This window comes from Psittacula echo (genome assembly GCF_963264785.1).
Source record: "Psittacula echo genome assembly, contig: SCAFFOLD_116, whole genome shotgun sequence".
Classification (NCBI taxonomy): Eukaryota; Metazoa; Chordata; class Aves; order Psittaciformes; family Psittacidae; genus Psittacula; species Psittacula echo.
Genome location: NW_027664254.1, coordinates 45,928 through 59,953, shown reverse-complemented (window position 1 = coordinate 59,953; position 14,026 = coordinate 45,928). Strand labels below are relative to the sequence as shown.

General features: G+C 64.4%; 2 protein-coding genes and 1 pseudogene across 5 annotated transcripts; 2 read left to right on the top strand and 1 right to left on the bottom strand.

Moving 5' to 3' along the window:
- Window positions 1–316: 316 nt before the first annotated feature.
- Window positions 317–4,001, bottom strand: ELOB (elongin B). Its single transcript, XM_080639766.1, has 4 exons — window positions 3,906–4,001; window positions 2,975–3,109; window positions 1,266–1,374; window positions 317–632 (listed from the first exon to the last, which is right to left on the bottom strand). The coding sequence occupies exons 1-4, from the start codon at window positions 3,906–3,908 to the stop codon at window positions 520–522; spliced, it is 360 nt and encodes a 119-aa protein (XP_080495892.1). The 5' UTR covers window positions 3,909–4,001; the 3' UTR covers window positions 317–519.
- On the top strand, window positions 3,728–13,104 carry LAT (linker for activation of T cells). Of its 3 annotated transcripts, XM_080639764.1 has the most exons (11): window positions 4,144–4,691; window positions 5,904–6,008; window positions 6,566–6,593; window positions 6,671–6,714; window positions 7,875–7,923; window positions 8,933–9,058; window positions 9,135–9,169; window positions 9,308–9,361; window positions 10,406–10,444; window positions 10,544–10,587; window positions 12,888–13,104. In XM_080639764.1, the coding sequence occupies exons 2-10, from the start codon at window positions 5,909–5,911 to the stop codon at window positions 10,585–10,587; spliced, it is 519 nt and encodes a 172-aa protein (XP_080495890.1). In that variant the 5' UTR covers window positions 4,144–4,691; window positions 5,904–5,908; the 3' UTR covers window positions 12,888–13,104. The 3 variants fall into 3 exon arrangements, with proteins under 3 accessions (XP_080495891.1, XP_080495890.1, XP_080495889.1); XM_080639765.1 differs by lacking the exons at window positions 4,144–4,691; window positions 6,566–6,593 and adding an exon at window positions 3,728–3,946; XM_080639763.1 differs by lacking the exon at window positions 6,566–6,593.
- Window positions 7,972–8,432, top strand: LOC308232556 (annotated as a pseudogene). Its single transcript has one exon. The product of its transcript is annotated as an uncharacterized misc_RNA (transcript).
- Window positions 13,105–14,026: the final 922 nt, after the last annotated feature.

Genomic DNA, 14,026 nt, shown 5'->3' with positions numbered 1-14,026 from the left:
ACGCATGTAACACACCTGTAACACACATGGTCACACATGGAACACGCGTCTTCACGTATGTAGGCCATGGTCACGCACGTAACACACATGTTCACGCACGTGACACACATGGAACACGCGTGTTCACGTATGTAGGCCATGGTCACGCATGTAACACACATGGAACACGCGTCTTCACATATTGTACCCCATGTTCACGCCTGGAACACGCGTGTTCACGTATGTACCCCATGTTCACGCCTGGACCACACCTGGAACACGCGTGTTCATGGATGCATGCCACGGTCACGCATGTAACACACCTGGAACACACGTGTTCACGTACGTACCCCATGTTCACGCATGTAACACACCTGGAACACGCGTGTTCACGTATGTACCCCATGTTCACGCCTGGACCACACCTGGAACACGCGTGTTCACGTATGTACCCCACGTTCACGCATGTAACACACCTGGAACACGCGTGTTCATGGCTGCACGCCACGGTCACGCCTGGAACACGCGTGTTGGGGGTGCTCAGGGCAGGGGGGCCTCGGGGGCGGCTCCGGGCGCGTCCTGGGGCTTCATCACGTCGGGGAGCTCGGGGGGGCTGGAGAAGGCGTCGATGCGCAGCGGCTCAAAGGGCTCCTCTGCACCCAGAGCAGCAGCACTGAGCCCAGCGCCGGCCCCGGCCGACCCAAACCCCCCCACGTGGCCTCTGTGGGTCTCTATGGGGTCTCTATGGGTCTCTATGGGGTCTCTATGGGGTCTCTATGGGGTCTCTATGGGTCTCTATGGAGCTCTATGGGGTCTCTATGGGTCTCTATGGGGTCTCTATGGGGCTCTATGGGGTCTCTATGGGGTCTCTATGGGTCTCTATGGGGTCTCTATGGGGTCTCTATGGGTCTCTACGGGGCTCTATGGGGTCTCTATGGGTCTCTATGGGGTCTCTATGGGGCTCTATGGGCTCTCTATGGGTCTCTATGGGGCTCTATGGGGCTCTATGGGGTCTCTATGGGTCTCTATGGGTCTCTATGGGTCTCTATGGGGTCTCTATGGGTCTCTATGGGTCTCTATGGGGTCTCTATGGGGTCTCTATGGGTCTCTATGGGTCTCTATGGGTCCCTATGGGTCTCTATGGGTCTCTATGGGTCTCTATGGGTCTCTATGGGGTCTCTATGGGTCTCTATGGGTCTCTATGGGGTCTCTATGGGGTCTCTATGGGGTCCCTATGGGTCTCTATGGGTCTCTATGGGTCCCTATGGGTCCCTATGGGTCCCCACCTGCTGTCCTGAGCGCCAGCCCCACGGTGGCCGGGGCCTGGGGCCGCGCAGTCTGGCTCGTGAAGCCGCAGTCGCCCAGCGTGCGGGAGTCCTCCAGGACCTGGTCCTCCTGGGGGGGGCAGAGAGCACAGGCACCATAGAGAGAGACCAGAGAGACCCCACAGAGACCATAGAGAACATAGAGACCCCATAGAGACCCCTAGAGACCCCATAGAGACCCCATAGAGACCCCATAGAGACCCCATAGAGACCCATAGAGACCCCATAGAGACCCCATAGAGACCCCATAGAGACCCCTAGAGACCCCATAGAGACCCCATAGAGACCCATAGAGACCCATAGAGACCCATAGAGACCCCATAGAGACCCCATAGGGACCCCATAGAGACCCCATAGAGACCCCATAGAGACCCCATAGGGACCCCATAGAGACCCCATAGAGACCCCATAGGGACCCCATAGAGACCCATAGAGACCCATAGAGACCCCATAGAGACCCATAGGGACCCCATAGAGACCCCTAGAGACCCCATAGAGACCCCATAGAGACCCCATAGGGACCCCATAGAGACCCCATAGAGACCCCATAGAGACCCATAGAGACCCCATAGAGACCCCATAGGGACCCCATAGAGACCCCATAGAGACCCATAGAGACCCCATAGAGACCCATAGGGACCCCATAGAGACCCCTAGAGACCCCATAGAGACCCCATAGAGACCCCATAGGGACCCCATAGAGACCCCATAGAGACCCCATAGAGACCCATAGAGACCCCATAGAGACCCCATAGGGACCCCATAGAGACCCCTAGAGACCCCATAGAGACCCCTAGAGACCCCATAGAGACCCCATAGGGACCCCATAGAGACCCCTAGAGACCCCATAGAGACCCATAGAGACCCCATAGAGACCCATAGAGAGAGACCCATAGAGACCCATAGAGACCCCATAGAGACCCATAGAGACCCATAGAGACCCATAGAGACCCCATAGGGACCCATAGAGACCCACAGAGATCCCATAGAGCCCCACAGAGACCCCATAGAGACCCCATAGAGACCCCTAGAGACCCCGCAGAGACCCATAGAGACCCATAGAGACCCATAGAGACCCCATAGAGACCCATAGAGACCCATAGAGACCCCATAGAGACCCCATAGAGACCCATAGAGACCCCTAGAGACCCCATAGAGACCCATAGAGACCCATAGAGACCCCATAGAGACCCATAGAGACCCCATAGGGACCCATAGAGACCCACAGAGACCCCATAGAGCCCCATAGAGACCCCATAGAGACCCATAGAACCCCATAGAGACCCCATAGAGACCCATAGAGACCCATAGAACCCCATAGAGACCCCACAGAGACCCCATAGAGACCCATAGAGACCCATAGAGACCCCATAGAGACCCCATAGAGACCCATAGAGACCCATAGAGACCCATAGAGACCCCATAGAGACCCCATAGAGACCCATAGAGACCCATAGCCCCCCTTGAGGCCACGCCCCCTTGTGGCCACGCTGCCTCCCGTTCTGGCCACGCCCCCTGCCCTTAAGCCACGCCCCCTCCCTGCCTCACATAGCCCCCCATAGACCCCCATAGAGCCCCATAGAGACCCCATAGCGCCCCATAGCGCCCCATAGAGACCCCATAGAGACCCCATAGAGACCCCATAGCGCCCCATAGCGCCCCATAGGCACCTTATAGAGGCGCTGCTCCTCGGGCGGGCGCTTGAGGATGCCGTGCACGATGCGCTTGAGCTCCAGCACCGTGCTCGACTCCTTGGCCTCGGTGAAGATGGTGGTCTTGTGGCGCCGGATCATCAGGAACACGTCCTAAGGGGGGCAGATGGGGCGCTATGGGGTCGCTATGGGGCGCTATGGGGCGCTACGGGGTCTCTATGGGGCGCTACGGGGTCTCTATGGGGCTCTATGGGGCGCTAGGGGGGTCTATGGCGGTCTATGGGAGGCTGGGAGGGGGCGTGGCTTAAGGGCAGGGGGAGTGGCCACAAGGGGGCGTGGCCACAAGGAGGTCTATGGGGGGCTATGGGGGGCTATGGGGGGCTATGGGGGGGCTATGGGGGCTATGGGGGGGCTATGGGGGGGCTATGGGGGGCTATGGGGGGGCTATGGGGGGGCTATGGGGGCTATGGGGGGCTATGGGGGGGCTATGGGGGGGCTATGGGGGGGCTATGGGGGGGCTATGGGGGCTATGGGGGGGCTATGGGGGGCTATGGGGGGCTATGGGGGGGCTATGGGGGGCTATGGGGGGGCTATGGGGGGGCTATGGGGGCTATGGGGGGGCTATGGGGGTCTATGGGGGGCTATGGGGGGGCTATGGGGGCTATGGGGGGGCTATGGGGGCTATGGGGGGGCTATGGGGGGCTATGGGGGGGCGTGGCCTCAGGGGAAGGGGACGTGGCCTGAAGCGGAGGGGGCGTGGCCTCCCCTGAGGCGGCGGGGGGGGGGGTCCGGGCCTGGCCCCGTTCCCTCCCGTTCCAAGGCCGTTTCCCGCCGTTCCAACGCGTTCCTCCCGTGCCAACGGGCCCGGATGGCTCCGTTCCCGTTCCCGCCCTCTCCTCCCTCTCTCTCCCCCTCCCGCCGCCGCCATCGCCCCGGGCCCGGCTCCCACCATGGCTCCGCTGCTGCCGCTCCCGTCACCGTCGCTGCAAGGTCCGCCACGGTCCCAGAGTGCACCGCGGTGAGGGGAGAGGACGGTGGGCGGGGGGGGGGGGAGGGAGGGAAGCGCGCATGCGCGGCGCTGCCCCCGGGGGATGATGGCTCCTCCCTGGCGCTCCGACGGCGCCGCCATCTTGGTGGTGACGGCGCCGCCATCTTGGGAGGGGCGGCGCCATGTTGGGGGGGGGGCAGAAAGGGGCCCTGGGGGGGCTGGGGGGGGGTGAAGGCTCCATAGGGGGCATTGGGGGGCCTGTGGGGACCCATAGCCTGCCCCATAGCCCCTATAGCTGCCCCATAGCCTGCCCCATAGCCCCTATAGCTGCCCCATAGCCTACCCCATAGCCTGCCCCATAGCCCCACAGCCTGCCCCATAGCCTGCCCCATAGTCTCTATACCTGCCCTATAGCCTGCCCCATAGACCCATAACCTGCCCCATTACCAGCCCCATAGAGCCATAGCCTGCCCCATAGCCCGCCCCATAACCCCATAGCCTGCCCCATAGCCCCATAGCCTGCCCCATAGCCCGCCCCATAACCCCATAGCCTGCCCCATAGCCCCATAGCCTGCCCCATAGCCTGCCCCATAGCCACCGTACCTGCCCCACATCCTGCCCCCCCCATCCCCCCCCCGCCCCACACCTCCCCTCCCCCCCCCCGTTTCCTGCCCCACGGCGGCTGCCGCAGCTTCCGGGGGGCCCTGGGAGGGGTTCGGGGCTGGAGGCGCCGACAGCAGCCGTGGGGTGATCCATGGGGCGCTATGGGGCTGGGCTATGGGGGGCTATGGGGGCTATGGGGTGATCCATGGGGCGCTATGGGGCTGGGCTATGGGGGGCTATGGGGGCTATGGGGTGATCCATGGGGCGCTATGGGGCTGGGCTATGGGGGCTATGGGGTGATCCATGGGGCGCTATGGGGCTGGGCTATGGGGGGCTATGGGGTGATCCATGGGGCGCTATGGGGCTGGGCTATGGGGGGCTATGGGGTGATCCATGGGGCGCTATGGGGCTGGGCTATGGGGGGCTATGGGGGCTATGGGGTGATCCATGGGGCGCTATGGGGCTGGGCTATGGGGGCTATGGGGTGATCCATGGGGCGCTATGGGGCTGGGCTATGGGGGGCTATGGGGTGATCCATGGGGCGCTATGGGGCTGGGCTATGGGGGGCTATGGGGTGATCCATGGGGCGCTATGGGGCTGGGCTATGGGGGGCTATGGGGTGATCCATGGGGCGCTATGGGGCTGGGCTATGGGGGGCTATGGGGGCTATGGGGTGATCCATGGGGCGCTATGGGGCTGGGCTATGGGGGCTATGGGGTGATCCATGGGGCGCTATGGGGCTGGGCTATGGGGGGCTATGGGGTGATCCATGGGGCGCTATGGGGCTGGGCTATGGGGGGCTATGGGGTGATCCATGGGGCGCTATGGGGCTGGGCTATGGGGGGCTATGGGGGCTATGGGGTGATCCATGGGGCGCTATGGGGCTGGGCTATGGGGGCTATGGGGGCTATGGGGCGATCCATGGGGCGCTATGGGGCTGGGCTATGGGGGCTATGGGGTGATCCATGGGGCGCTATGGGGCTGGGCTATGGGGGCTATGGGGTGATCCATGGGGCACTATGGGCCTGGGCTATGGGGGGCTATGGGGGCTATGGGGCGATTTGTGGGGCTCTATGTGGTTCTATGGGGTGATCTATGGGGTGCTCTATGGGGTTGATGTATGGGACTAACCTATGGGGCTGATCTATGGGGCAGGGATGTGTTTTGGGGCCCATGGATGCTGGGGCCCTCCTACTTATGGGGCAGACACTGCACTTATGGGGCAGGAGCCCCTGGCCCCACACTTATGGGGCAGGGCCCGCTGCCAACCGCAGCGCGTCATGAGTGGGGCGGGGGTGAAGCGGGCCCCACACATCCGGCCCCACGCCTGCCCCACATCCAACCCCCCCCCCCCAGGCCCCATGGAGGCTCCGTGGCCCCATAGCGGCCTCTGGGGCCTGATCCTGCTGCCCCCCACGCTGCTGCTGGCGGCCCTTTGTGCCCGGTGCCGCCGGCCCCACGGTGAGGGGGCACTTATGGGGCAGGGGGGGATCTAGGGGGCTGGGGGGCATCTGTGGGGCTGGGGGGGATCTGTGGGGCTGGGGGGCACTTATGGGGCTGGGGGGGGATCTATGGGGCTGGGGGGCACTTATGGGGCTGGGGGGGATCTATGGGGCTGGAGGGCACTTATGGGGCTGGGGGGGTCACTTATGGGGCAGGAGGGGATCTATGGGGCTGGGGAGATCTATGGGGCTGGGGGGCACTTATGGGGCTGGGGGGGTCACTTATGGGGCTGGGGGGGATCTGTGGGGCTGGTGGCAGTCACTTATGGGGCTGGGGGGATCTATGGGGCTGGGGGCGGTCACTTATGGGGCTGGGGAGGGTCTATGGGGCTGTGGGGGATCTATGGGGCTGGGGGCGGTCACTTATGGGGGTGGGGGGGATCTATGGGGCTGGGGAGATCTATGGGGCTGGAGGGCACTTATGGGGCTGGGGGGGATCTATGGGGCTGGGGGGGGTCACTTATGGGGCTGGGGGGGTCACTCAAGGGTCACGCTCAGCCCCGCCCCTCCCCCCAGGTCACGGCGCCCCCCGGGACCCGGACAAGTGAGTGGGGGGGGGGGGGGGGGGGGGCGGGGCCGCTGCGGGGGGCGGGCTCTGACCCCTCCCCCCTCCCCCTCCAGGCCCCGCCCCCCCGGCACCTTCGTGCTCCTCCCGCCCCAGAGATGTGAGTGACGTCATCGAGCGGGACCCAGGCCCTGCCCCACAGCCCTACCCCACGGCCCTGCCCCATAGCCCTGCCCCACAGCCCTGCCCCATAGCCCTGCCCCACAGCCCTGCCCCACAGCCCTGCCCCATAGCCCTGCCCCACAGCCCTGCCCCACGGCCCTGCCCCACAGCCCTGCCCCACAGCCCTGCCCCATAGCCCTGCCCCACAGCCCTGCCCCACAGCCCTGCCCCATAGCCCTGCCCCACAGCCCTGCCCCATAGCCCTGCCCCACAGCCCTGCCCCACAGCCCTGCCCCATAGCCCTGCCCCACAGCCCTGCCCCACAGCCCTGCCCCATAGCCCTGCCCCACAGCCCTGCCCCACAGCCCTGCCCCATAGCCCTGCCCCATAGCCCTGCCCCACAGCCCTGCCCCCCAGACCTGCCCCACAGCCCTGCCCCACAGCCCTGCCCCATAGCCCTGCCCCATAGCCCTGCCCCATAGCCCTGCCCCACAGCCCTGCCCCCCAGACCTGCCCCATAGCCCTGCCCCACAGCCCTGCCCCACAGCCCTGCCCCATAGCCCTGCCCCACAGCCCTGCCCCATAGCCCTGCCCCATAGCCCTGCCCCACAGCCCTGCCCCACAGCCCTTCCCCACAGCCCTGCCCCACAGCCCTGCCCCACAGCCCTGCCCCATAGCCCTGCCCCACAGCCCTGCCCCACAGCCCTGCCCCATAGCCCTGCCTCACAGCGCTGCCCCATAGCCCTGCCCCATAGCCCTGCCCCACAGCCCTGCCCCATAGCCCTGCCCCATAGCCCTGCCCCACAGCCCTGCCCCATAGCCCTGCCCCCCATATTGCCCCATAGCGCTGCCCCACAGCCCTACCCCACAGCCCTGCCCCACAGCCCTGCCCCATAGCCCTGCCCCATAGCCCTGCCCCACAGCCCTACCCCATAGCCCTGCCCCATAGCCCTGCCCCACAGCCCTGCCCCACAGCCCTGCCCCATAGCCCTGCCCCATAGCCCTGCCCCCCATATTGCCCCACAGCCCTACCCCATAGCCCTGCCCCATAGCCCTGCCCCACAGCCCTGCCCCATAGCCCTGCCCCATAGCCCTGCCCCATAGCCCTGCCCCATAGCCCTGCCCCATAGTGTGTCTCTGCCCCACATCTCCCCCCAGGTCCCCCCCTGCAACCGCCCCAATGGGGGCCTCCGACTGAGACCATCCCGTGGGTGACGTGTGGGGCAATGGGGGTCCATGGGGCTGGGGGTCCTCTATGGGTCTCTATGGGGTCTCTATGGGGTCTCTATGGGTCTCTATGGGGTCTCTATGGGTCTCTATGGGGTCTCTATGGGGTCTCTATGGGGCTCTATGGGATCTCTATGGGTCCCTATGGGGTCTCTATGGGGTCTCTATGGGTCTCTATGGGTCTCTATGGGGCTCTATGGGACTCTATGGGGCTCTATGGGGTCTCTATGGGGTCTCTATGGGTCTCTATGGGTCTCTATGGGGTCTGTATGGGTCTCTATGGGTCTCTATGGGGTCTCTATGGGTCTCTATGGGGCTCTATGGGGTCTCTATGGGGCTCTATGGGATCTCTGTGGGTCCCTATGGGGTCTCTATGGGTCTCTATGGGTCTCTATGGGGTCTCTATGGGGTCTCTATGGGTCTCTATGGGGCTCTATGGGGTCTCTATGGGTCTCTATGGGGTCTCTATGGGGCCTCTATGGGTCTCTATGGGGTCTCTATGGGGCTCTATGGGTCTCTATGGGTCTCTATGGGGCTCTATGGGTCTCTATGGGGCTCTATGGGGTCTCTGGGTCTCTATGGGGCTCTATGGGTCTCTATGGGGTCTCTATGGGTCTCTATGGGGCTCTATGGGTCTCTATGGGGTCTCTATGGGTCTCTATGGGGCTCTATGGGATCTCTATGGGGTCTCTATGGGTCTCTATGAGGTCTCTATGGGTCTCTATGGGGCTCTATGGTCTCTATGGGTCTCTATGGGTCCCTATGGGGTCTCTATGGGTCTCTATGGGTCTCTATGGGTCTCTATGGGGCTCTATGGGGTCTCTATAGGTCTCTATGGGGTCTCTATGGGGCTCTATGGGTCTCTATGGGGCGCTATGGGGTCTCTATGGGGCTCTATGGGGTCTCTATGGGTCCCTATGGGGTCTCTATGGGGTCTCTATGGGTCTCTATGGGGTCTCTATGGGTCTCTATGGGTCTCTATGGGGCAGGGTTGGGTCCATGTGGCCCCGCCCCCCCCCCCGCAGCTCCCCCCTCCCCCCCCCGCCGCGGGCCCCTCCCCCCGCCCCCGAGCTCGAGGACGATTACACCAACGACCCCTACGTCACCGGCTACGTGTGAGTCACGTGGCCCGTCCCCACCCCCCCACCCCCGCAATCACGTGACCGCGGCTGACTCCGCCCCCTCCCGCAGTGACGTCATCCCCGACGAGGAGAGCGACGGCGCGGGTGGGCGGTGACCACGTGACCCCTCCCCCCGTTCCCCCCCCCCACGTGACCCCCATTGATCTCCTCCCAACCCCCCCCCCCCCCCCCGCGGAACTCGTTGAGGCCCATTGACCCCACGTGACCATTTCCCGCCAACAGCGCCCCCTGGTGGCGACTACGAGAATGTCCCGGATGGAGCCCAGAGCCCCTTTGGTGAGACCCATAGGGACCCATAGAGACCCCATAGAGCCCCATAGAGCCCCATAGAGACCCCATAGAGACCCCATAGAGACCCATAGAGACCCCATAGAGACCCCATAGAGCCCCATAGAGCCCCATAGAGACCCCATAGAGACCCCATAGAGCCCCATAGAGACCCCATAGAGACCCCATAGAGACCCATAGAGACCCCATAGAGACCCCATAGAGACCCCATAGAGACCCATAGGGACCCATAGAGACCCCATAGAGACCCCATAGAGCCCCATAGAGCCCCATAGAGACCCCATAGAGACCCATAGAGACCCATAGAGACCCCATAGAGACCCATAGAGACCCATAGAGACCCCTTAGAGACCCCATAGAGACCCATAGAGCCCCATAGAGACCCCATAGAGACCCCATAGAGACCCCATAGAGACCCATAGGGACCCATAGAGACCCCATAGAGACCCATAGAGACCCATAGAGACCCCATAGAGACCCCATAGAGACCCCATAGAGACCCATAGGGACCCATAGAGACCCCATAGAGACCCCATAGAGCCCCATAGAGCCCCATAGAGACCCCATAGAGACCCATAGAGACCCATAGAGACCACATAGAGACCCATAGAGACCCCTTAGAGACCCCATAGAGACCCATAGAGCCCCATAGAGACCCCATAGAGCCCCATAGAGACCCATAGAGCCCCATAGAGACCCCATAGAGCCCCATAGAGACCCCATAGAGACCCATAGAGACCCATAGAGCCCCATAGGGACCCATAGAGCCCCATAGAGACCCCATAGAGAACCCATAGAGACCCATAGAGACCCATAGAGACCCCATAGGGACCCATAGAGACCCCATAGAGACCCCATAGAGACCCATAGAGACCCATAGAGACCCCATAGAGGCCCCATAGAGACCCATAGAGACCCCATAGAGACCCCATAGAGACCCCATAGAGCCCCATAGAGACCCCATAGAGACCCCATAGAGACCCCATAGCCCCCATAGCCCCCATAGGCCCCTGTGTTCTCTCTGCCCCATAGGCAGCAGCCTGGAGTACATCAACCTCCCCGCGGGCGGCGGTGAGTGACCCCACGTGACCTGCAGCCCTCCCCACGTGACCCCCTCTCCCCCCCCCCCCACGTGACCTCTCTGACAGCTCCCCTCCCCCCCCCCAACAGCGAGCGAGAGCGAGGACAATGGAGGCGACTACGAGAACTTCTAGGTCACGTGACCCCCATAGCCCCTCCCCTTCCCCATAGCCCCGCCCCTTCTCCATAGCCCCGCCCCTTCCCACAGCCCCGCCCCTTCCCCATAGCCCCGCCCCTTCCCATAGCCCCGCCCCTTCTCCATAGCCCCGCCCCTTCCCCATAGCCCCGCCCCTTCCCCATAGCCCCTCCCCTTCCCATAGCCCCGCCCCTTCCCCATAGCCCCTCCCCTTCCCCATAGCCCCTCCCCTTCCCATAGCCCCGCCCCTTCCCCATAGCCCCTCCCCTTTCCATAGCCCCTCCCCTTCCCCATAGCCCCTCCCCTTCCCCATAGCCCCTCCCCTTCCCCATAGCCCCGCCCCTTCCCCATAGCCACTCCCCTTCCCATAGCCCCTCCCCTTCCCATAGCCCCGCCCCTTCCCCATAGCCCCTCCCCTTCCCATAGCCCCTCCCCTTCCCCATAGCCCCTCCCCTTCCCCATAGCCCCGCCCCTTCCCCATAGCCCCGCCCCTTCCCCATAGCCCCTCCCCTTCCCACAGCTCCGCCCCTTCCCCATAGCCCCGCCCCTTCCCCATAGCCCCTCCCCTTCCCCATAGCCCCTCCCCTTCCCCATAGCCCCTCCCCTTCCCCATAGCCCCGCCCCTTCCCCATAGCCCCGCCCCTTCCCCATAGCCCCTCCCCTTCCCCATAGCCCCGCCCCTTCCCATAGCCCCTCCCCTTCCCCATAGCCCCGCCCCTTCCCCATAGCCCCTCCCCTTCCCCATAGCCCCGCCCCTTCCCCATAGCCCCGCCCCTTCCCCATAGCCCCTCCCCTTCCCACAGCCCCTCCCCTTCCCCATAGCCCCGCCCCTTCCCCATAGCCCCGCCCCTTCCCCATAGCCCCTCCCCTTCCCATAGCCCCTCCCCTTCCCATAGCCCCGCCCCTTCCCCATAGCCCCTCCCCTTCCCATAGCCCCTCCCCTTCCCATAGCCCCTCCCCTTCCCATAGCCCCGCCCCTTCCCCATAGCCCCTCCCCTTCCCACAGCCCCTCCCCTTCCCCATAGCCCCGCCCCTTCCCCATAGCCCCTCCCCTTCCCCATAGCCCCTCCCCTTCCCATAGCCCCGCCCCTTCCCCATAGCCCCTCCCCTTCCCATAGCCCCTCCCCTTCCCATAGCCCCGCCCCTTCCCCATAGCCCCTCCCCTTCCCCATAGCCCCTCCCCTTCCCATAGCCCCGCCCCTTCCCCATAGCCCCGCCCCTTCCCCATAGCCCCTCCCCTTCCCCATAGCCCCTCCCCTTCCCCATAGCCCCTCCCCTTCCCCATAGCCCCTCCCCTTCCCCATAGCCCCTCCCCTTCCCATAGCCCCTCCCCTTCCCCATAGCCTCTCCCCTTCCCCATAGCCCCTCCCCTTCCCCATAGCCCCGCCCCTTCCCCATAGCCCCTCCCCTTCCCCATAGCCCCTCCCCTTCCCATAGCCCCGCCCCTTCCCCATAGCCCCGCCCCTTCCCCATAGCCCCTCCCCTTCCCCATAGCCCCTCCCCTTCCCCATAGCCCCTCCCCTTCCCATAGCCCCGCCCCTTCCCCATAGCCCCTCCCCTTCCCCATAGCCCCTCCCCTTCCCATAGCCCCGCCCCTTCCCCATAGCCCCTCCCCTTCCCCATAGCCCCTCCCCTTCCCATAGCCCCGCCCCTTCCCCATAGCCCCGCCCCTTCCCCATAGCCCCTCCCCTTCCCCATAGCCCCTCCCCTTCCCCATAGCCCCGCCCCTTCCCCATAGCCCCTCCCCTTCCCCATAGCCCCTCCCCTTCCCATAGCCCCTCCCCTTCCCCATAGCCTCTCCCCTTCCCCATAGCCCCTCCCCTTCCCTATAGCCCCGCCCCTTCCCCATAGCCCCTCCCCTTCCCCATAGCCCCTCCCCTTCCCCATAGCCCCTCCCCTTCCCATAGCCCCTCCCCTTCCCCATAGCCCCTCCCCTTCCCCATAGCCCCTCCCCTTCCCCATAGCCCCGCCCCTTCCCCATAGCCCCGCCCCTTCCCCATAGCCCCTCCCCTTCCCCATAGCCCCGCCCCTTCCCCATAGCCCCGCCCCTTCCCCATAGCCCCTCCCCTTCCCCATAGCCCCGCCCCTTCCCATAGCCCCGCCCCTTCCCCATAGCCCCTCCCCTTCCCCATAGCCCCGCCCCTTCCCCATAGCCCCGCCCCTTCCCCATAGCCCCTCCCCTTCCCCATAGCCCCTCCCCTTCCCCATAGCCCCGCCCCTTCCTCATAGCCCCTCCCCTTCCCATAGCCCCGCCCCTTCCCCATAGCCCCGTCCCCTCTGACCCCCATCTCCCCACAGGTCTCTGCATCTGCCCTCCCCCGGGACCCCCCCTTATTTATTGTGACCCCCAAGTGAGCTGACGGCGCCTGAGAGACCCCATAGGGACCCATAGAGACCCCATAGAGATCTCCTGGACCCATAGATCCCCCCCATAGGACCCATAGAACTACCTTGGGATCCATAGGTCCCCTGCTGGGACCCACAGATCCCTCCCCTGCCCCACTGAATAAAGCTGTACCCCAACTCAGGCGCTCGGGGGGGGACTTATGGGGCAGCTGTGGGGCTGGGCTATGGGGCAGGGCTATGGGGCAGGGCTATGGGGCAGGGCTATGGGGCAGCGCTGTGGGGCAGGGCTATGGGGCAGAGCTATGGGGCAGAGCTATGGGGCAGGGCTATGGGGCAGGGCTATGGGGCAGTGCTATGGGGCAGGGCTATGGGGCAGAGCTATGGGGCAGGGCTATGGGGCAGCGCTATGGGGCTGGGCTATGGGGCAGAGCTATGGGGCAGCGCTATGGGGCAATGCTATGGGGCAGCGCTATGGGGCAGGGCTATGGGGCTCTTGAAGGGGGTGGAGGGTGGGTTTCCCGCCAAGCACCCGCGCAGGCCCCGCCCCCTTCCCGCAGCAGCCAATCAGCGCCGGCCCCACCCCCGGCCCCGCCCACACGCACGTCATTTCCCGCCTTGCCGTTTATTTCCCGCCATTTCCAACGCGGGGGGGGGGGGAGGCACTATTTGGAGGCCTCCCATTGGCTATTGAAGGTCCCCATTGCCCCCCATTGCCCATTTAAGGCCCCCATTGCCCATTTAAGGCCCCCATTGACCCCCATTGCCCATTTAAGGTCCCCATTGACCCCCATTGCCCATTTAAGGCCCCCATTGCCCATTTAAGGTCCCCATTGCCCATTTAAGGTCCCCATTGATCCATTTAAGGCCCCCATTGACCCCCATTGCCCATTTAAGGTCCCCATTGATCCCCATTGACCCATTTAAGGCCCCCATTGCCCATTTAAGGCCCCCATTGCCCATTTAAGGCCCCCATTGCCCATTTAAGGTCCCCATTGCCCATTTAAGGCCCCCATTGCCCCCCATTGCCCATTTAAGGTCCCCATTGCCCATTTAAGGCCCCCATTGACCCCCATTGACCCATTTAAGGCTCC